This window comes from Leucoraja erinacea, chromosome 1 (genome assembly GCF_028641065.1).
Source record: "Leucoraja erinacea ecotype New England chromosome 1, Leri_hhj_1, whole genome shotgun sequence".
In the NCBI taxonomy this organism is placed as follows: domain Eukaryota; kingdom Metazoa; phylum Chordata; class Chondrichthyes; order Rajiformes; family Rajidae; genus Leucoraja; species Leucoraja erinaceus.
The window spans coordinates 10,807,556-10,830,682 of NC_073377.1; the positions used below are offsets into that span (position 1 = coordinate 10,807,556).

At 45.8% G+C, this 23,127-nt stretch overlaps 1 protein-coding gene across 3 annotated transcripts in view; it reads right to left on the reverse strand.

The window, feature by feature from the left end:
• The window catches only part of LOC129706739 (probable E3 SUMO-protein ligase RNF212), a 101,424-nt gene that overhangs the window by 71,667 nt on the left and 6,630 nt on the right, over nt 1–23,127 (reverse strand). For 2 of the 3 annotated variants that reach the window (XM_055651304.1, XM_055651217.1), the window contains exon 3: nt 3,593–3,654. The exons of the other annotated variant lie outside the window; for it this stretch is intronic. In XM_055651304.1, the coding sequence (XP_055507279.1) occupies nt 3,593–3,654 (62 nt within the window). The remainder of the gene's footprint in view (nt 1–3,592; nt 3,655–23,127) is intronic. 3 annotated transcript variants of the gene reach the window in all.

A 23,127-nucleotide genomic window follows, 5' to 3' on the forward strand; every position in this document is an offset into this window, starting at 1 on the left:
TTATGGAGCGAAGAAATGGCAACGTAGATGGCCGAAACCCTTCTTCAGATCTAGTAATTGAAAAGGGAAATTAGCTACAATTGGGGAACTAGCAGGGACTAATTAAGGGGAGGAGACAGCAAGGACTAACAGAATTGGGAGAATTCGATGTTCATGCCCCGGGGGTGTAGACATATAACTAATTATATGTTTTGATTTCAGGTCATCCAAGTAAGATTATTTTATATTTGTTTCAGAATGGTTCAATCTATGATAACTGAAAATTTCATTCAGTTCTTTTAATTTTTAAGAAGGTAATGGGCTTTTGACTGTCCATGATCACAGCTTTTTTGTTATGTCCATAGAAAATCAATAGGGAACAAGATGCTAATTTCCGAGTATGAAAATGGCCATAACGTTTTTATTACTTGAGATATGAAAGTGAATTAGGTGTCAAATTAAACTTATTGCTATGCTTTATCTGATGGGATAAATTGCAGACTTGATTTTTTAAATTTCAAAATTTTGTAACATTGCTAGTTAATGCTGGAAAGAACTCACCCAATCAAGATAACAGATAGATGCAGAGCAAAAACAGTTTATCTAACAGAACTAATAATTCCAATATTGTTGGAAACCTTGGTCATTAATATATTTGTTTAATTAATTTGATTACAGCTTTTGATACTACAAACTACAATATTAAAATGCTGGTGGCAGGAAGGTGCCAGCTATAGCCTGAAGTAACAGTGGTAGAAGCATGTTTTGCTAGTATTGGGAGGTTAACACATCTTGAAATAATGAACCATGCCATAATGAAAGTGGTTTTGTCAGAGACAAGCACAAGACCTCATACAATACCCCCATCCACGCCTTGGCACGAGTTAGATGATGTCATAATTCAAGCAAGAGCACATCAGCAATGCCAAGAAAGGTACCAATGACTATCGGATTGACTACAGCACAATCATCTCTTTACCTGACATATTTTTGTCTCTTTTTCATCTCTAGCTTTCGTTCACCTGTCTGCCAATCCAACCCGTCTCACCTGTATTCACCTATCACTCCCCAGGCTTTCTCCCCACCTCTTTTCCAGCTTTCTCCCTCACACCCCCCCCCCTCCCCCACTATAATCAGCCTCAAAATGTTCCCAACCCAAAACGACACCCAAATGCTGTCTCTCAGAATTACTCCAGTACTTTGTGTTTTGCTCAAGATTCTTTGGTTTTCTGTGTCCTACTCTGCTTCTCTTTGTCTCTATTTATTTTTAGGTTTGGGTTTAATATTGTCACGTGTACCTATGTACAGTGAAAAGCTTTGTTTTGCATGCTATTCAATCTGATCATATAATACTGCACATTAGTAAAATCAACTCAAAATACAATAGGTAGAGCAAAGCAGAAGATACAGAGTGCAGAGAATAGTTCTCAGCATTGTAGTGTATCAGTTCCATAGACAAAGCCCAATGTCCACCATGGGCTAGTTCTCTAGCCTTTGGAAGGACCGTTCAGAAACCCAATACACAGAGGGGGGGTTTTAAGTGCATTTTATGTGGTTCTTTGTTATTTGCTCCTTTCAGTTTCCTTCCACCTATCAGTTATTTTACAATAAAATACAATACAATACAATTTATTTGTCATTTGAAACCTCATTGAGGTTCAAACGAAATGTTGTTTCTGCAGTCATACACACAAGAAAAAGAACCAAGACACAACACAATTTACCCAAACACCCATCACAGCACATCTCCTCCTCGCTGTGATGGAAGGCAAAGTCTTATCTCTCCCCTGCACTCCTCATTCTCCTCCCGATGTCAGACTTAAAGCCCCCGGCGGGCGATGGTAAGTGTCCTGCGGACATTTAAGGCCGCGCCGGGCGATGATGTAAGCCCCCGCTCCAGGCACTCTTCAACTCCGCAACTCGGGCGGGAGAAGTCGACATTGCGGAAGCCCCGAAAAACAGTCTCCCAGCAGGGCTCCCGGTGTCACCGTGCACCAGAACTGCGGTAAGCCTCCGAATCTCCGGGGTCTGGTCACAGCAGCGCGCCACCACAGCTCCACCCGCTCCGAACTCGGCCAGCTCCGCGATGGTGGGTAAGTCCGCAGCTCCGCGACTGGAGACCCAGGTCGTTCCGGTTGGAGGCCGCTCCACGGTGCTAGGCCCCAACGACATCGGAGACCCGACAGAGAAAAGGTCGGGTTCTCCATGCAGGGGAAAGATTTTTAAAGTTTCCCCCACCCACCGCCCCCCACACACATACCCACACAAACACACAAAAATGAAAATAATAAAAACTACATTCAAACGAGACAAAAAAAGAATAAAAAGACAGAGGCTAAAACAAAACCCACAAATGCTCAGCAGATCTGGCAGCATTACTGGCTATCCATGTTCTTCAGAGATGTTACCCGACCTACTGAGTTGCATAAAAAGGCATAGTGTCTTTTTTTGTAAACCAGCATCCAGTTTCTTCTTTCTAGCCATGATAGGCTTTCAGTAAATGCAAGCTCGAAAATGTATTGATATATGCCTAGAGATATTGATATGTGCCTCGTGGTCACATACTAGAGAAGAGGTCTGTGTCAGGTCACAATTGAAACTGTGGTTAAGGGGTGGAATGTATTTAGGACAGTAAGCTAGTATCTAGGAGAGGGCAAGTCTGTAAACAGACACCTACTGGTGCCAAAGCCAAGTGTCAGGCAGATGGCTACATCACAATTTGAAACTTGGCAAGAGTATAAGATTAGGTATTAAATGTAATGTAAATACACCAGCTTGGCTTAATAGCTCTGTGTAAGGGAAGTACTACAAAGTACAGGAAACACAATTGTGTAAATTGTTTTATTTGTTTTACACTTATATTTGACTAGCTATATTAGCTTTAGAGAGAACCCCAAATGGATTTATTTATTCATTGAGATTTTATTTATGGGGCAATGGATGATTTGTGGTAATCATATGTTTCTTAACAGTCCCATTTAAAAAAGAATCATCTGAATGAACAAAAAGGGAACAGTTTCATCAAACAGTTCTCGTTTATTCAAATTAATTTGTGGCTATTCATATTATGAAATCCACTCAAAGATCAAACTATATAAATATCCACTCAAACCTTATGTTTCAATGCCAAGTTCATTGTCGAGATAACTGACTAATTCAACATCAAATGGAAGTTAACTGAGGTAAATTAATGTTATTTATAAATAACTGCATTGAAAAGTTGTAAAAACAGATAAACAATTGAATCATTAATTAAATAACTAAAGAAATTATACGACTTAGTTAAAATGTACTACTTCGATGAAATTACTACCTCCGTAATCATCCAACTGACAGTAAGAGTGGGATAAATAAGATGAACATTGGGAAGAAGATTACGATATGATAGAACTTTCCCAGGAGGTAAATTGATAGAAATGCCAACAGTCATAAAAATACAAAATACATGAAACATGAAATTAAAGTGACGAGTGGAAAGGATTTGGAATGTGCAAAGGTTGGGGGGGGGGGGGGGGGGGTGTTCAGCCTAAGTCTACCCCACGACAGAGGGGGGAAGGAATTGTACAATATCAGAATCAAACAAGTAGCAAAGCGATATTAGTTCTTGGAATACCTTATCTGAAAGGAATATAGTGTGACATCGTGCTTTGCATACACAGCATGCATCCATACCTCCTAGAAAAAAAGAATAAATGATTATAAATATTGTTCATTCTTCCCAAAGCATATTTGAAACAAAGAATTTGAAAGACAACTCAACAAAGAATAAATATGTTTTAGGATAGTAAAGTATAAAACTTTATTTAAAAATGGACTGCAGGGATAATCCTGATAATCAGTATTGAAACACACAAAATATTGGCGTAACTCAGCAGGTCAGTCCTGACCCCAAACGTCACATATCCATGTCTTCCACAAACGCTGAGTTATTCCAGCACTTTGTGTTTTGCTCAAGATTCCAGGATCTGCAGTTCCTTCTTGTAAACATGAGCCAGAGACAGTATATGATTTAAACACATCTTTAATGAGCACTAAAAACTTAACAGCATTGAGGACGGCAGCTTGTCAGTACATCCCAGCTGCTCGAACTGGCAGTGCCAGGAACGAGTGTTAGTATAAGTGTTATAGAGGGGGTGGAGTTAGTGATGCTGGTTACGTGTGATTGGTTCACATGCATCATCAATCTACATCCTTCCCCCTTAGGATTAAGCGTGGAAAGGGCACCCATGCCATGGAGTTAAACATACTCGCCATATCTGTCTGCTAACACGGCCCGAGCGATTCCGGACCCAACCCTCCCCTCCCTCTCCTGAAAGATGGGACGGAGAGCCTGGAGGCGAGAATGGCACGGGAGAGGCTTGTGGGGACCGAAAGGGGAAACATGCGGTAGGTGAGGCCCCATGGTTAGTGGAGACCGAGGGACGTGGAGGGGTGTAAGGCATGCGGGGACGGGTGGGAGACATTGCAGGAGGCAGCTGGAACTGGAGCGGTGGAGCATAGGGACCAGCAGGCGGTGGTCGGGGCTCCCTCACCGCAAGCAGGTGTTGTCGACTTCTCCGGTATACCGCTCCCTCACAGTTCACCAGGTAGGATCGTGGCTCGTCAGTCGGGCTGACAACAGTGCCCAGACGGGAATGTCCAGTTGGAGCTTCTAGACGGACGACCTGGCCCGGCAGTAGAGGCTTGAGTGGTCTGCTGGAACTGTCGTATGATCGTTTCTGGATGTCTGCTTCTCTTGGAGATGTTTCTGGATTGTGGCAGACATCAACACCCGAGGAACCAGCTGCTGTTGTGCGGTGGGGACTGGAGACCTCGTCAATCTCGACATTAGGCGCTGTGACGGCGATCCCAGGGTTCCGTCTCTGGCAATGTTTCTGAGATTCTGGAGATCGAGATAGACGTCTGACTTTGAAATGCGCGCTCCATCCAGCAAGTGCTTGGCACTTCTGACAGCACGCTCAGCGAGTCCATTACTCTGTGGATACTCGGGACTGCTCGTGACGTGCTGGAAGTTCCATCGGTCTACGAAAAGCTTGAACATGTGGCTAGTGAACTGTCGACCATTCTCGGTTCTCAGGCTGACGGGAGCGCCAAAGGCGGAGAAGTGTCTCATCAGCTTCTTGATGACCATCTCAGACATGAGGTAGGTCGGTTGGTCTAGTTCAAACCAGTTAGAAAAGGAATCGACCAGAACAAGGTAGTGCTTTCCGCACCATTCGAAAATGTCTGCCGCCAGTGACGTCCAGGGCAGTGCTGGTGGTGGTTGTTGCAGAAGGGGCTGCTGCTGCTGATGAGGCGCAAGGTTGTTGCAAGTGGGGCAGGAGGCTATGCGTTCCCGGATGTACTTGGCCATCCCCGGCCAGTAGAACAGACCACGAGCGCGTGCCAGTGTGGAGTCGGTTCCTGGGTGAGCACTGTGTGCCACTTTGAAGTATTCGTCTTGTAGTGATGAGGATATCACCACCTTGTGATCCTTAACCACAACACCATCCTGAACCACCAGTTCATCACGTACCAGGAAGAACGGCAGCACCTCTGTAGGCATGTCAAATTGTTTGTCTGGCCAGCTTGTTTTGATGATGGAGGAGAGGGTTTGAAGCGTATCGTCAGTGGCAGTGTGCGCGGCCAGGGTGCGCAGTTGCTTACTGGAGACGAGGTCGACACCGAGGACCATGAAATCATCCTGTTCATGGGGGTGTTGTTCGCAAGATGCCCGTGGTGCACGAGAGAGAATGTCAGCGACATGCATGTCCTTGCCCTTTTTGTAGGTAATGGTGAAGTCGTACCGCTGCAGCATCATGCGCTGCAAACGAGCTGGCGCGGCATGGATGGGCTTGTTCAGGATCGTCACCAGTGGTTGGTGGTCCGTCTCGACCGTGAATGTGTTGCCAAGGACGATGTCGCGGAATTTGGTGCAGGAAAAAACGACAGCCAGCAGTTCCTTTTCGATTTGCGCATAGTGCAGCTCCATGTCGGTCATGGTGCGGGAGGCATACGCGACAGGTAGTAGGGTGCCAGCGGCAGAAGGTTGCAAGCAGGCTGCGCCGAGCCCGAATTTTGAGGCATCGCAGGTGATCATCACCGGACGTTTCAGGTCGAAAAAAGTCAGGGTCATTGCACTGGTCAGTCTGGATTTTAAAACATCAAAGACAACCTGATGTTGCGGGAACCATGGCCATGCGGTGTCCTTTTTGGTCAGCTGCAGCAGTGTGGAGCTTAGTTCGCTGAGGTTCGGTATGAACATTCCGAGATAATTTACCATGCCCAGAAAACGTTGCAGGCCTTTCACTGGGCTGGCATTTCTGTGATGGCAGTAGCTTTCTTCGGATTGGGTTTAAGGCCATCAGGAGTAAGGATGTGGCCGACGTGGAAGACCACTGGAACCCGGAACTTGCACTTGTCAGGATTGAGCTTGAGGTTGATTTTACGAACGAGCTCCAAGATGAGCCTGAGATTGTGATCGTGTTCCGCTGCGTCTTTGCCATATACAAGGATATCGTCGACAATGATAGCACAAGGTAGGTCCTCGAATAATTGCTCCATAGTTCTCTGGAAGACTTCGCTGGCGGAGTTGATTCCGAATAGCATTCTCAGAAACATATCTGCCGAATGGGGTGGCAAATGTGGTGAGGCTTGATGACTTCTTGTCTAGCGGTATCTGCCAGAAAACCATGTGAACCAATCACACATAAGCCAGCATCACTAACTCCACCCCACTATAACACTTATACTAACACTCGTTCCTGGCACTGCCAGTTCGAGCAGCTAGGATGTACTGACAACTTGCCGTCCTCAATGCTGTTAAGTTTTTAGTGCTCATTAAAGATGTGTTTAAATCATATACTGTCTCTGGCACATGTTTACATGGCGTCGGATGTGGTCTGACCCACTCCTTCTGTATAATGGTTTTTATTTTATTTTTGTGGTGAGTTTTGTTTTACTTTACGATGGCCTCTTCTTGTCGAAAGCTTGACCCTCTTGTCTTTGATGCGGACATCAGCGAACGCTGGGCTACGTTTGAAATTGATTACCAGCACTACATGAACATTGCACACCGAAATGAACCAGATGCTGTCAAGGCCTCTCTCCTGCTCAACCTTGCGGGCCCAGATGCCCTTCGTCGACCAAGAACATTCCGTTATGCTCCGGCAATCCGCGATGCCAACAACCAAGTAATAACCCCAGCTGAATCTCCTGACGACCCCAATGTTCTGATGCGTAAACTGAGCCAGATCTGTGACCTGCCCTCAAATCACATTTTGGATAGGGCAAGGTTTTTCTCTCGTCGTCAGTTCCCTGGCAAACGAGTAGACTCGTTTATCTCTGACTTGATGTATTTAGCCCAACGTAGCCGATTCCAAGATATGCCAATTGATCAGCTGACTGATCAGCTAACGAGGGACATTTTAGTGAATGGCATTAGCGATTTAAAGCTCAGATCAGAGCTTCTGAGACTGCCAGATTTGACACTTGACGAAGCTGTGCATGAATGCAGAACTGCCGAATTAATCGATCCCATAGACGGTTCGCATGAAACAAAAACCATCAATCCACACTTCTGTTTCCATTAATCCGTAGAGAAAGACAGTAGAAAAAAAATCTGCAAGAGAGGATTAATCTACACTTGGGTAATAAAAGGGATTCACGATTTGGATACGAACATGGGAGGCAAGATTGGTAAATATGCAGATTACTTGAAATCATTGGTGTTGCTGATAGTGAGGACAGTAGTCATAGGCTCCTCAGGATAACAGAAATCATTTTATAAAATGGGTAGATGGAATTTAATCCTGGTAAGTGCTTGGTAATGTACTTTGACAGGACTAATAAGGATTGGACAGACACAATGAATAATAGGGCTAAGGGAGTATTAAGGAGCAGTGGAAACACAGTGCACGTCCAAGCAACTCTGAAGATCAGTAAAAAAAATGGTAAGGAAAGCATCTTGGATATTTGCCTTCATTTGCTGGCGCACAAAATACAAGAGTAGGGAGGTAACTGTCTATAACATAATTCACACCACTTCTGCAGTACTGTGCACTGTAGTATTCTGATCACCACAAAATACAAAGTACAGATAGGAAGACTGTATTTAGTCCCCTGCTTTGCTCACTCTATATCATCACTTCTTCCATACAAGAATGATTCGAGGAATGAGTGGGTTAGCATATGATGAGCGTTTGGCAGCACTGGGCTTCTACTTGCTGGAGTTTAGAAGGTTGAGGGGTGACCTCATTGAAACTTACAGAATAATGAAAGCCATAGAATTGATGTGGAAAGGATGTTTCCACTGGAGGGAGAGTCTAGGACCAGAGGTCATAGCCTCAGAATTAAAGGGTGCTCTTTTAGAAAGGAGGCGAGGAGGAACTTCTTTAGTAAGAGGTAAACAAAAATGCTGGAGAAACTCATCGGGTGAGGCAGCATCTATGGAGCGAAGGAATAGGTGACGTTTCGGGTCGAGATCCTTCTAGTCAGAGGGTCATTAATCTGTGGAACCCATTGCCACAGAAAGCTATGGAGGCCAAGTCAATGGTTATTTTTAAGGCCGAGATAGATAAATTCTTGATTAGAATGGGTGTCAAGAGTTATGGGGAGAAGGCAGGAAAATGGGATTAGGAGGCATAGATAAGGCATGATTGAATGGTGGAGTAGACTCGATGGGCCGAATAGCCTAATTCTACTCCTATAACTTGTGAACACTGTGCATCCAGACACAGTTCCAAAGCCATCTTTAAATTCACAGATAAGACCACCATTGTTAGACGAATAATGGGTAATATGTCAGAGTATAGGAGATTGAAAATCTATTGGAATGGGTCCAGAACAAAAAGTTTCCTTGTAATGTCAGTGAGACCAAGGACCAGGTGGTTGAATTACAATACAATACAATACAATACAGTTTATTTGTCACATTGCACATAAGTGCAAGTGAAATTAATATGTCAGCAGCGGTACAATCATAAAGAACACACACAAAAACACAATAAAAGTTTAACATAAACATCCACCATCGCATTCATCACTGTGGTGGAAGGTACACAATTTGGCCAGTCCTCCTCCATTTTCCCCCGTGGTCGGGACCTCAACCCTCCGCAGCCGTTGCTGCGGGGGCCCAGATGGTAAAAGGACAAGGTATAAGTCCAGAGTCGGCTCTTCCCCACCGGAGACCGTGGCTTTAAGTTGGTGTAGGCCGCAGGCCGGCGGTCGAAGATTTAAAGTTTAAAGTTCCCGCCGCGCCGCAGCCAGAAGCACCGCAGACCGCAGGGCCGGCGGTCGAAGCTCCCCTGCAGGGGTGATAGTAAGTCGCCACCGCGCCCGCGGTAGAAGTCGGCCGCGGGCCAGCAGTGATGGCTTCTTCTTCCACCAGGTCACCCACGAGGGATCCCGGGCTGTAGACGCCGCGCCAGCTGGAGCTTCAGGCTGCCGGTTGCCGCGGGCCAGCGAAACGGAGCGCTCCCCTCCAGTGAGGGCTCGGCCCGCTCCACGCCGAGAGTCCACGCTGCGCCCGCCGCTGAAGCCCCGGGCGCGTCTCCGGGAAAGGCCGCGCCGATCCTTGCTGTTAGGCCACGGGGAGGCGACCTGGAAAATGTCGCCTCTCCATGGAGGAGGAGGACAAAACGGTTTCCCCCTCACACCCCCCCCCCCCCCCCCCCCCCCCCCCCCCCAAAACACACACACACAAAACATTAAAAATACATACTTTAAAACATACTAAAAAAATAAAATGTGGAATTCATGTGGAAAGTATAGGATCCACAAACCTGGCCTCATCAATGGGTTTCAGTGGAGAGAATAAACAATTTGCAATTCCTTCGACGTGCATACCTCTGAAGATCTAGTAGTTTACAGCTAGCATTGACAGTGGGCAAAAGGGCCTGTTTCAATGCAGTTTAACAATGACTCCCACCATTCCGTTGCCCACAATAGTCTGTGTCTCTCACGTTCAAGTAATAAAATGGAACAGACTATGAGTAGGGCAAACATTTTTTTCCCCCATGTGAAATGTGGAATTCCTGGGATGTAGATTTCACTGGAATAATTGTTTCGATTTTAGGAGTGGCACAGTGGCGCAGCGATAAGAGTTGCTGTCTTACAGTGCTTGCAGCACTGGAGACCCGGGTTCGATCCCGACAACTGGTGCTCTGTAGGGAGTTTGTACGTTCTCTCTGTGACCGCGTGGGTTTTCTCCGAGATCTTTGGTTTCCTCCCACACTCCAAAGATATGATATATGATATTCTTTTAATGACCACACAGCCAGACTGGTGGAATTTGTTATGCCAATGCAGCACATAAAAAAAAGAATACAAACATGACAATACTAAAGAACTTTAACATGAAAACATCCCCCCCACAATGGTTCCCATTATGAGGGAAGGCACAAAGTCCAGTCCCCGACCCCAGTTCCCCCATAGTCGGGCCAATTGAGGCCTCCACAGTTGCCTCTACGGAGGCCCGATGTTCCAGGCCGCTCTTGCTGGGTGATGTTGTTCCGGGACAGTCCTCTCAGCGGCATGGGAACCCTGGAAACGGCCGCCTCCTTACTCGAGACCGTGGCTTCCGGAGCCGACAAGGCCGCGCCGAATGGAGCTCAACTGGCAATCTCATCGAGAGATTCCAGGCTCCCGATGGAAAGTTCAGCGCCGCCGCCCGCAGCCGCTCCACAGACCCGCAGCTCTGCAACGGACCCAGCTCACCGCAGTTCCAGCTCAGCTACCCAGGCAAGGCACCGCCCGCCCCGCAATGGCACTCCAGCGCTGCACCGCCGTCCTCAGACCCGCAGCTCCGCCGATGCCGATGCCGATGCCGGTGCCACCGATGCCGCTGCCGATGCCGCCGCCGCCGATGCCGAGGTTCTGGGCGGTCCCCTCAGGAACGCCGCCCCAGGCCCGCTGTTAGGCCGCGAGGACGGGTCGAGAGTGCAGCCCGGAGAAAAGCTGCATCTCCGACCAGGTAGGGACCCTGAAAATTAGTTTCCCCACTCCCCCCCCCCCCTCCCCCACACATAAAAAAAGCTAGAACTCCTAAAACAAAACACTAAACTAACTAGACGTACAGGTATGCAAGTAAATTGGCTTAGTACATGTGTAAATTGTCCCTAGTGTGTGTAGGATTGTTAATGTGCGGACTCACTCAGTGGACCAAAGGGCCTGTTTCCGCGCTGTATCTCGAAACTAAACTATAATTTCCTTCCAAGTTTTGGACAACGGCCTTTCTGAACCACCAGTCTCGAAAAGGTGAACAAATCTGAAAAAGCTACCCACATATGTAGTTTGAGAATGTTAATCCAGTGAGGATAAAGCTCTGGCAATTGACATCCAAATCAGAATGGTGTGTTACTGGGAGAGAAACTGGAGGTATTGGGTTCTCATGCATCTGCTGCCTTAACCCTTGTTGCTGAATTAGGTCATGGATTTAAGAATCATCCCAAAGTAAATCTTTTTATGATGCAATATCGTCTTCAGATACATAATCATAATGCACCAATGATGAAAAAACTAGTTTTAAACTAGATGTTTAAACAAGCAGGGCTCGGTCTTTGCTAAAGTTGACTTATGAGCATTTTTAGATCCAGGAAAGTAGAGAATATTGTCAGATTTCCGATGAGTCTTGTAGATAATTGGAGAGGTTTTTGGCTGTCAGAAGATTCACCACAGCTTTTGGCCACAACACGTCCAGTTCAGTTTCTGCTCAATGGTGACCATAGCACATTGACCCAGGAGGGACATGGTACTGGTAGTGGCTCTAAAAAGGTAGAGGAGGTGTACACTAATGTTCTTTTGACCTCCAGAACTCTTACAAATGTCTTTATGGAAAGCACAGGCCAACTATTTTATTCCTTCCCGTTATTTCCCCCACAACCTGCTGCAAACCAAATCTGGTAGCTGTATCCTTCAAAACATGGGAAATGTTGGGACAAGCAAGTTATTCTAGTGATTATTCCTCAGCTCAATGTTGGGACAAGCAAGTTATTCTAGTAGTTATTCCTCAGCTGCCGCAGGAAGTACATCCTCTGTTGTGCCTTTTTGACTGTGGAGACGATGGTGGCTCCCATTTAAGGTCCTTGGAGATGATGGTTCCCAGGAACTCAAAAGACTCCACAGATGTGACTGTGGTGTTGTTGATGGTGAGTGGGGTGAGGGGAGAGGGAGCTCTCCTAAAGTCTACAATCATTTCCACTGCCTTAAGAGCATTGAGCGCCAGGTTGTTGCAATTGCACCAGGACTCCAGCTGTGTCACTGCCTGTCTGTAGACAGATTCCTCCTCATCCTGGATCAGTCCAATCAGGGTTGTGTCATCCGCAAGCTTGATAAGCTTCACAGAGGAGTCAGTGGACTTGCCGTCATTGGTGTAGAGAGTAGAGGAGAGAGGATAGTACGCAGCCTTGCAGTGCTCCTATGCTGAGGGTCTGCGGGTCCAAGATGTGCTTTCCCAGCCTCACAAGCTGCTTCCTGTCTATCAGGAAGCTGATGATCCACCGATAGAGAGGTTCAGGCACAGTCAACTTGGTCAACTAGTACTCATAAATACATAATAAACAAAAAGTTTGTGCTCATAAGTGATAGGAGCAGATTTAGACCATTCAGCCCATCAAGTCTACTGCGCCATTCAATCATGGGTGATCTCTCTCCCTCCTAATCCCATTCTCCTGCCTTCTCCCCATAACCTCTGATATCTGTACTAATCAGGAATCTATCTATCTCTGCCTTAAAAATATCCACTGACTTGGCCTCCACAGCCTGTGGCAATGAATTCCACAGATTCAACACCCAAAGAAATTTAATAAATTTATAACACCAATATTAGTGCCTAAAAAGCCCAAAGTCCTTAGTACAATGACAAGAGTTTGTAGTTCCTAGTTCAATTGATGTCTGTAATGTTCAAGAGCCTGACAGCTACTAGGAAAAAGCTGGCCTTATCCTGGCAGTCATGGTTTTCAAACTCGTATAACTTAATCTCACAGGCAGGATTGCATTGAGAGTGTGATCAGAGTATTCTGGGTCTTTGATGCTGGCAATTTTTTTTGAGGCAGCGCCTCGCCTCCTATAGAAGTTTAAGAAAGTATTCCTCAACATACTGAATGTAATTACTGTAGGATTAGTGTAGTACACTGTAGGTTAAAAGGCCTGTTTCCATGTTGTATGGCACTATGATTCTCAAGGAGCCACTTTCCTCCAGCTGTACGCAACTACACACTGACTTCTAATAGGTTTATCCTGGTGGTGGAATGCTGTTGAGGAAAACCTTTCTCGGCTGATATGTTAAGGATGGGATGCTTAAATAACATTTAGAACATCCTTTTTAAACCATAACTCTTGTTATTGGCTGTTCTATTAAACTATTGAAATGGTTCATAGAGTAAACTCAAAATTATCAGTGCTGAAGTTGTACTCAAGAGGATATAGAGGCGAAGTATAGCATTCAGTTGTGATACAAATTCCATTTGGTAAATAGGAACACAGGATTGCAAATTCAGTTATAAAGATAAACCGTTTCCTTTTCAGAGCCTAATTTTGATCACAAATACAATAAATTCTGACCAGATGACAAAGATTGTTCCAAAGTTAGGGAAAATTCCTGTTGTTTCTGCATGAAAGTTTTAACGAGCAGTTAACAAGCTCCTTTTATTTTCCTTGCCACTATATTTATAAATAAACAGGAGACATCTATTTTTAGCTGCAAAGATTTAAGAGCCAGACTTTCTCAGAATAAGGACTACAATTTTTGTAATGGATCATACAGAGAAATTATTAACTTAAAAGTTCCGAGTTGCTTGACATCTCCTCCTCTTGCCACATCTCACCAATTATCACCATGGCATCAGTTCAACGCTACTGGCACAGTTACAAAATCTATTTACATCCTCAATACTGAAGAAAGTTTCAAACTTTCATCTTGTTCATAGAACGTAGACCAGTTCAGCACAGAAACGGGCCATTCTGCCCACAATGTTTGTGCCGAACATAATGCCAGGTTAATCGGATCTCATCTGCCTGTATCTGATCCATATCCCTCTGTTGCCTGCCTTATCTAACAGCCTCTTAAACGGCACATGTATGTGCTTTGACCATCATCCCTGGTGGTACATTCCAGGCTCCAACCACCCTGTTTAGAGAAAACACTTTTGTCCATTCACCTTATAGCAATGCCCTCTAGTGATGAACATTTCCACCCTGGGAAAAAGTTCTTGTGTCTACCCGAAAAGCTTTATATACATCAAGTCTCCCCACTCAACCTTCGACGTTCCAGAGAAAACAATCCAAGTCTATTTAACCTCTCCCTGTAGTTGAAACCCTCTAATCCAAACATCACTCTGGTAAACCTCCTCTAAACCCTCTCCAAAGCCTCCACATCCTTCCTGTAATGGGGTGACCAGAACTGCAGGCAATACTCCAAATGCGGCCTAACCAAAGTCCTATAGAGTTGCCTCATGACTTCCTGACTCTAATATTCAAAGCCCCTAACAATGAAAGCAAGCATACCATCTGCTTACCTATTTATTTGCTGCCACCTTCAGTGAGTTAAGAAATTGGATCTCTCTCTGCACATCAATGCTGTTCAGGGTCTTGCTTGCCATTACCTCACACTTGCTCAGGTTATTCAGGGAACGGGGGTTCCCCTCCTCCACCATAAATGAGGCTCGCACCAGAGTCTCTTCCATACCCCGCAACACTGCTCTCTCTCCCCATCCCCCCACTCGCAACAAGGGCCGAGTCCCCCTAGTCCTCACCTTTCACCCCACCAGCCGTCACATACAAAAAGTAATCCTCCGTCAGTTTCGCCACCTCCAACGTGACCCCACCACTCGTCACATCTTCCCATCTCCCCCCATATCTGCCTTCCGCAAAGACCGCTCCCTCCATAACTCGTCAATTCTTCCCTTCCCTCTCGTACCACCCCCTCCCCGGGCACTTTCCCTTGCAACCGCAAGAGATGCAACACTTGTCCCTTTACCTCCCCCCTCGACTCCGTTCAAGGACCCAAGCAATCGTTCCAGGTGCGACAGAGGTTTACCTGCATCTCTTCCAACCTCATCTATTGCGTCCACTGCTCTAGATGTCAGCAGATCTATATCGGTGAGACCAAGCGGAGGTTGGGCGATCGTTTCGCCGAACACCTCTGCTCGGTCCGCAATAACCAAGCTGACCTCCCGGTGGCTCAGCACTTCAACTCTCCCTCCCACTCGGTCTCCGACCTCTCTGTCCTGGGTCTCCTCCATGGCCACAGCGAGCAGCACCGGAAATTGGAGGAACAGCACCTCATATTCCGTTTGGGGAGTCTGCATCCTGGGGGCATGAACATCGAATTCTCCCAATTTTGTTAGTCCTTGCTGTCTCCTCCCCTTCCTCAGTCCCCCTGCTGTCTCCTCCCATCCCCCAGCCTTCGGGCTCCTCCTCCTTTTTTCCTTTCTTGTCCCCGCCCACCCCCGCCCCCGATCAGTCTGAAGAAGGGTTTCGGCCCGAAACGTTGCCTATTTCCTTCGCTCCATAGATGCTGCTGCACCCGCCGAGTTTCTCCAGCTTTTTTGTGTAACCTGCGCGGGTTAAACGTTTGTTTTCAGAGTGGGAGTTTAAGTTGTTCATTGAGATTAACACTTCAAAAGCAAGAAACGCAACAAATTTACATGGAATGTGCTTTATTCATATACTTTATGATGTGTTAATCACTATTTTTTTTCATTGATATTTTATTTTTGTGATTATAAGGTTTGAAATTGTTTTTTTAGGAATTTTCCAATTCCAACATATTTTCTTAATTTCAAAAGATATATTCCAAAAACTTCAGTTTGTCTTCAAAATCAATCCATCTGTAATTAAAATACTTGGCAGCATGACAGGCGATTGTCCTCTTTGTGTGCATTGAGCCATTTGTTTCGCAAACGGTTAATTTAAATGTTGTGCTGCAAGGAACTATATCTGCATTTTGAACTTTTTGTCTGCATTCTGAATTAACCAACAGCCGTCAATTTACAACTTGTAAAATGACCACATAATCAATAGGTATTTCAAACATAGCGTAAACTGGCAGTTATAAAATGTAAATGAATTAGGGTGCCACTAGTGCAATGTTAAGGGCCTGTCCCACTTACACGACTTTTTCGGCGACTGCCGGCACCCGTCATAGGTCGTTACAGTTCGCCGAAAATGTTCAACATGTTGAAAATCCAGCGGCGACCAGAACAAGGTACAGCTCTTTGGGCGACTACTCACGACCATACAGACCTCACCCGGGTGTCGCCAAGGTGTCGCCTGCATGGTCGTGAGTAGGCTCCTAGTCACCCAGAGTCATAGCTTCTTTCTGTTCGCCGGTGAATTTTCAACATGTTCAAAATTTTTGACGACCTATGACACGTGCTAAGGCTGTATGTTGTAGTGTAACAAGAATAAAATAGTTGTGTCGACCCTTGGATCTCAATTCCCACCCCCTCCAGTCCTAGGTGCGCCCATACCAATGGTTACTGAGGCAGATGCAAGATCGCCATTCCTGAGTGATGGAGTACCTGGCCATGTCCTCGGGAGCTGTGCGGATCAGCTGGCAGAGGTATTCACAGATATCTTTAACCTCACAGTTCTCCATTCCAAAGTTCCACCTGCTTCTAAAAGACCACTAGCATCCTGGTGTCGAGGAAAGGTCAGGTTGCTTGCCTTAATGTCTAGTCAAAGTCAACTTTATTTGTCACATGCACATACAAAATGTGCAGTGAAATGAAAGTGGCAATGTCTGCGGATTGTGCAAAAAAACTACAGAACAGAATCAGTATTTACATAATAGAAAAAAAACTGCAATTTTAAAAAGGCACAACACAACAGTAAATTAGTACAGTAAATTAGTCCCTGGTGAGATAAGAGTTTACAGTCCTAATGGCCTGTGGGAAGAAACTCCGTCTCATCCTCTCTGTTTTCACAGCATGATAGCAGAGGCATTTGCCTGGCCGTAACACCTGGAACAGTCCGTTGCTGGGGTGGTAGGGGTCCGCATAATGTTGCTGGCTCTGGATCTGCACCTTCAGATATATAGTTCCTGCAGGGGGCGAGTGTAGTTCCCATAGTGCGTTTGGCCGAACGCACTACTCTCTGCAGTGCCTTCTTGTCCTGGGCAGAGCAGTTCCCAAACCAGATTGTGATGTTGCCAGACAAGATGCTTTCTACAGCCCCAGAGTAGAAGCACTGAAAGATCCTCAGACTCTGAATTTCCTCAGCTGCCCGAGGTGGTAAAGGCGCTGCCTTGCCGTACTCACCACTGCGGCAGCGTGTGACGTCCACGTCAAATCCTTTGTGATGTGGACTCCCAGGTATTTAAAGCAGCTCACCCTATCCACAGTAGCCCCATTTATCTCTAGTGGCATATATCTCCTCGGATGTTGTGCCCTTCTAAAGTCCACGATCAGCTCCTTAGTTTTTATGACATTCAAGAGGAGGCTGTTGTCCTGACACGAGTGCCAGATCAGCCACCTCCTCCCAGTAGGCCTTCTCATTGTTATCGGAGATCAGGCCCACCACCACTGTGTCATCAGCAAACTTGATTATGAAGTGTCTGAGATCCACCAGCGGGAAGTGTTTTGAAAGACTGGTGATTCCAGTCGCCTCCCCCGTGGCCTAACAGCAAGGATCGGCGCGGCTTTTCCCGGAGACGTGCGCGGGGCTTCAGCCGTGGGCACAGCGTGGACTGTCAGCGTGGAGCGGGCGAGCCCTTGCTGGGGCTCGCTGGAGGGGAGCGCTCCGTTTCGCTGGCCCGCGGCAGCCGGCAGCCTGAAGCCGCAGTCTGCAGAGCTCCAGCTGGCGCGGCGTCTACAGCCCGGGATCTCACGTTGGGGACCCGGGGGGAAGAAGCTCCGAATGCCGACCCGCGGCCAACTTCTACCGCGGGCGCGGCGTGAACTTACCATCACCCCTGGAGGGGAGCTTCGACCGCCGGCCCTGCAGTCTGCGGTGCTTCTGGCTGCGGTGCAAACTCTAAATCTTCGACTGCCGGCCTACACCAGCCTGAAGCCGCGGTCTCCGTTGGGGAAGAGCCGATCCTGGACTTACCTTGACTTTACTTTGTCCTTTACCATCTGGACGCCCGCAGCGGCGGCTGCGGAGGGTGGAGGTCCTGACCACGGGGGAAAATGGAGGAGGACTGGGCAATTTCTGTGCTTTCCACCACAGTGATGAATGCTGTGGTGGATGTTTGTGTAAAATTTTTATTGTGTTTGTGTGTTCTTTATTATTGTACCGCTACTGAAAATTCATTTCACTTGCACTTTATGTGCAATGTGACGAATAAAACTGATTGATTGATTGATTGATTGATTGAGATCTGTCGGACAGATGTTTGGGGATTTTTATTTATTATAGAGAGAATTCTTCAATCTGCTGTGGAAGTCTTCCTTAACCTGCCAGTCCCTTTGCAATTAGTAAGCTAACCAGTGCTCTTTTTCTTCTTAACGATGTTCCAAACAGTTGATTTTGGTAAACCCAAGGTTTGGCTGATGTCTCCAACAGTTTTATTCTTGTTTATCAGTCTCATAATGGCTTCTTTGACTTTCATTGGGACAACTTTTGTCATCATGTTGATAAACAGCAATAAAAGTTTCCAAAGGTGATGGAAAGATTGGAGGAAAGACTCGGTGCTGAGAGCTCTCTTATATCTTGATTAAGGAAGCAATTAAACATACCTGAGCAATTACAAACACCTGTGAAGCCATGTGTCCCAAAAATTATGGTGCCATGAAATGGGGGGGGGGGGGGGAACTATGTATAAACACAGCTGTAATTTCTACATGGTGAAACCAAAATGTATAAACATGGCCTTTTATAAAATCTGACAATGTGCACTTTAACCACATGTGAATTTTTTTTTCTATTACAAATCTCAAATTGTGGAGTACAGAAGCAAACAAATAAATGATGGGTCTTTGTCCCAAATATTATGGAGGGCACGGTATCAACTATAGCCCCACCTTCAAAACCATAATCCCATCCAAACTCTGCTCCATACTCTGAGACCTTAGAATCAGGTCCTCCCTTTGCCACTCTATCCTCAACTTTCTGACCCATAGGCCTCAATCAGTGAAGATAGGCGACATCTCCTCCTCAGATTCAGATTCAGATTCAATTTTAATTGTCATTGTCAGTGTACAGTACAGAGACAACGAAATGCATTATGCATAATAACTCTCGACATCAGAGCTCTCAGTCCTCCACCAGACTCCCTTTAAACTAATTTGGCTGTACAGCCAAATTGGGAAATAATTCCATCTACAAATTTGCAGAAGACACCACAATAATGAGAAGGAGTACAGGAAGGAGATAGAGAACCTAGTGACATGGTGTCAGGACAACAACATCTCCTTTAATTTCAATGACAAAGGAGCTAATTATTGACTTTTGGAAGCATGGATGCGTCCATGCCCCAATCAGCATCAATTGTGTAGAAGTAGAAATGGTTGAGAGCTTCAGGTTTCTTGGCGTTAATATTATCATTGATCTGTCGTGGAACAACCACATTGATGCGACAGTCACCGAAGCAACACAGAGGTCTCTAGTTCCTGAGGATGCAGGAAATTCAGTGTCTCCAGTGAATCTTACATACTTCTACAGTAGTACAATAGAAAGTCTATTGTCAGGTTACATCGCAGCTTGGGTTTGCGAATAGCTCTGGCCAAGACCACAAGAAATTGCAGACAGTTGTAGGTATAGCCCAGTCCAACACACAGACTAGATCTACCACCATTGACTCCATCGACACCATGCTGCCTCAGAAAAACAACCAATATAATCACAGCCTTGTCGTACCGCAGTCATTCCTTCCTCTCTGTGCTCTAGGCGGGCAGAAGGTACAGACTCAGGAACAGCGTCTTACCCTCCATTATCAGACTTCTGAATGGTCCTTCTGTAAGCTAAGGTACTGTTTGAAACGTCTCTCTCTACCCCATTGAAGACATTGTACTTTGTCTGTGGAACTGATGTGCGACAATGCTGAGAACTGTATTTTGCACTCTGTATCTTCCCCTTTTCTCTATCTATTGTCCTTGAGTTTAATCGAATTGTAGCTATGTATGGAATATCTGATCTGTTTGGATAGCATGCAATACAAGGAAATTCACAGGACCTCAGTACATGTAACAATAATAACCCTAAAGGCACTGATTCTATACAATCCCATCGCCATACCCACTCATTCTTAAATTCCTGTTGATCAAAACACCCGGGATTACTCAATATTGCATAGGCTTGATGCCAAGCTTCAGCTGGGCATCTAAGGAATACTACACTTTTCAGGAGTGTCGTAATGGAGATACAAGGAACTGCAGATGCTGGTTGATGAAAAAAGGCACAAAACGTTGATTCGCTCAACCCTTCCCACACAAACCACCCTCTCGCCAGGTACTTTCCCCTGCAACAGCCGTCCCTATATCTCCTCCCTCACATCCACCCCAGTAGTCCTTCCTGGTGAGACTGAAGTTCATATGAATCTCCTCTAACCTCAGCTAATGCATTCGGTGTTCCTGGTGTGACTTCCTTTGCATGCGCAAGACCAAGTGTAGACTAGGCGACCAATTTGTCAAGCAATTGCACGTGGTGCACAAATGTCTGCTAGATCTCCAAGTTGCTAATCATTTTAACTCCCCTTCCCACATCAACCTTTCTGTCCTGGGCTTCTACCATTGCCAGAGTGAGACTGCAAGCAAACTGGAGGATCAGCATCTTGTATTCTGTTGGGGTATTACAACCAACCATAACAATGAATTCCCAATAAAGCTACAAACAACCCCCTTTCCCACCCCATTTCACCTGGATTGACACTCATTTTTCCCCTCCCATCTCAGCTTCACAAAAAACGGGAAAGCTCCGATTGGGAAAGGGGGAGATGCCCTGGGTCTCATTGTACACCAGTCAAGGTAGGCCCATTGCAAAAGGATTTGAGTATAGGAGCAGGGAGGTTCTACTGCAGTTGTACAGGGTCTTGGTGAGACCACACCTGGAGTATTGCGTACAGTTTTGGTCTCCAAATCCCTGCCATAGAGGGAGTGCAGAGACCACCAGGACTGTGGACTGGATTTTATACTCTCTAGAATTTACACTAATTTTCTTCCCCTCCCATCTCATTGCATCTTAGTTATAAGGGAGCAAGGTCTTAAGAGTATGCGTACAGTTTTGGGTCAGAGGAAGGGTCATTCCACTTATATTCCCTCCTCTGTCTTTTCACAATAGAGAGTGGTGAATTTGGATCTCTCTGCCACAGAGGGTAGTCCAGCGCTTTTTAAGTCTGTGGCTACATCAGGGGGTCTGGAGAGAAGGCCGGGATTTTGACAGCCAACATATTGAATGGCGGTGCAAAACTCCTCACGTTTCTATATTTCTATGTTTCATTTGCCAGGCTTTTTGTCTCTACATCTGCCCCAAGAAAAAACACTCACGTGTATCCACATCATTTGCCAGGCTTTCTCCTGCCCCCACCTCTCTTCCAGCTTTTGCACACCCCTCTCACACCCCCCACAATGAGTCTAATGAAGGGTACCAACCCCAAACGTCATCTATCCATGTTCTCCTGAGATGCTGCCTGACCCGCTGAGTTACTCCAGGACTTTGTCGCTCCTTTTGTGGTAATGAGATTGGTCATGAAAATGGACTGCATCAGTTTGTTAGCCAGACTTTTGATTTTAAATCTCCCTCTTTGAGCACAGTACAAATCAATGAGAGGTGCTGATTGATAGTAAATGAAAATCAATAAAATAATGCAGATGCTGGAAATCTCAAGTAAAAACACAAAATTCTGGGAAAACTCAGCAATCACAGAGCATCTGCGAAAAGAGAAAAAAAAAATTAGTTTACGATCGTTCATCAGAACTGGGAAAGACAGATAAATGGGTTTGTTTGAGCAAGAGAGAAAGTGGGGGGGGGGGGGGCTGCATAGCACAAAAGGGATGCCTTTGAGAGGGTAAGTCAAGATGGCTTAACAGCTGCATTTATCAGCACATTTTGCTTGGTCTGAACACAATAATGTGCAGGAGGAACTCAGCGGTCAGGATTAATTTTTAATTTTTGGGTTGGAACTCTTCCTCAGACCCAAAATCTCATTCCTCCACAGTTGCTGTGGAGTTCCTCCAGTGCGAGAGTAAGTTAATGGCAAGACCCTACAGTACTGATATGCAGAGGGATCTTGGAGTCTGTTCATGGCATACTAAAGGGCCTGTCCCACTTATACGAGTTTACCCATGAGCTCTCCCGAATTTTAAAACAAATCAAACTCGTGGTAAGTACTAGAATGAACGTAGCAGGTACGTCGGAGCTCGGGACGTCTCTTAGCAGCTCGTAACGCTAACGGCAGGTACTCGGGAAACGCGGTAAGCTCATTAAGTTTTTTCAACATGTTGAAAAATGTCCACGAGAGCCCCGAGTACCTACGAGCAGCTATTACCGTAATTCTCCGAGTTCGAATCAGTGGAAACTCGGAAGAACTCTTGAATTACCTCGTATAATGGGACAGGCCCTTAACAATGACAGCAGAAGTAGATAAGGGGGTAAATGCGGCATATGGTATGCTTGCCTTCATTGGAGTGTTAGGAGTGTTGTGTGCAGTTCTGGTCATGATATAGCTCTACAGGACTGTGGATTGCCCACATTTGGACTATTGCATGCAGTTCTGGTTGCCCCATTACAGGAAAGATATGGATGTTTTGGAGAGGTGCATAGGAGATTTACCAGAATGCTGCCTGGTTTAGAGGGTTTCAGCTACAGGAGAGGTTGGATAGCCTTAGATTGTTTTCTCTGGAACATCAGAGGTAGAGGGGACACTTGATAGAAATATATAAAATTATGAGGCATAGGTAGGGTAAACCGTCAAATCTTTATCCCAGCGTGAAAATGTCCATGACTAGAGGGCATAGCTATAATGCGAGAAGGGAAAAGTTTAATGGAGATGTGCGGAGTGTGTTGATGTCCTGGAATACATTGCCAGGTGCATTGGTGGAGACATATATGATAGTGGTATTTAAGAGGCTTTTAGATAGGCACATGGAAATGCAGAGAACAGAGAGATATAGATCCTGTGCAGGTAGATGAGATCAGTTTAGCTAGGCATCATGTTTGGCACAAACAGTGTGAGCCAATGAACCTGTACCTGTGCTCTACTGTTCTTTGTCTGTAAGTTCTACCAATGGCATT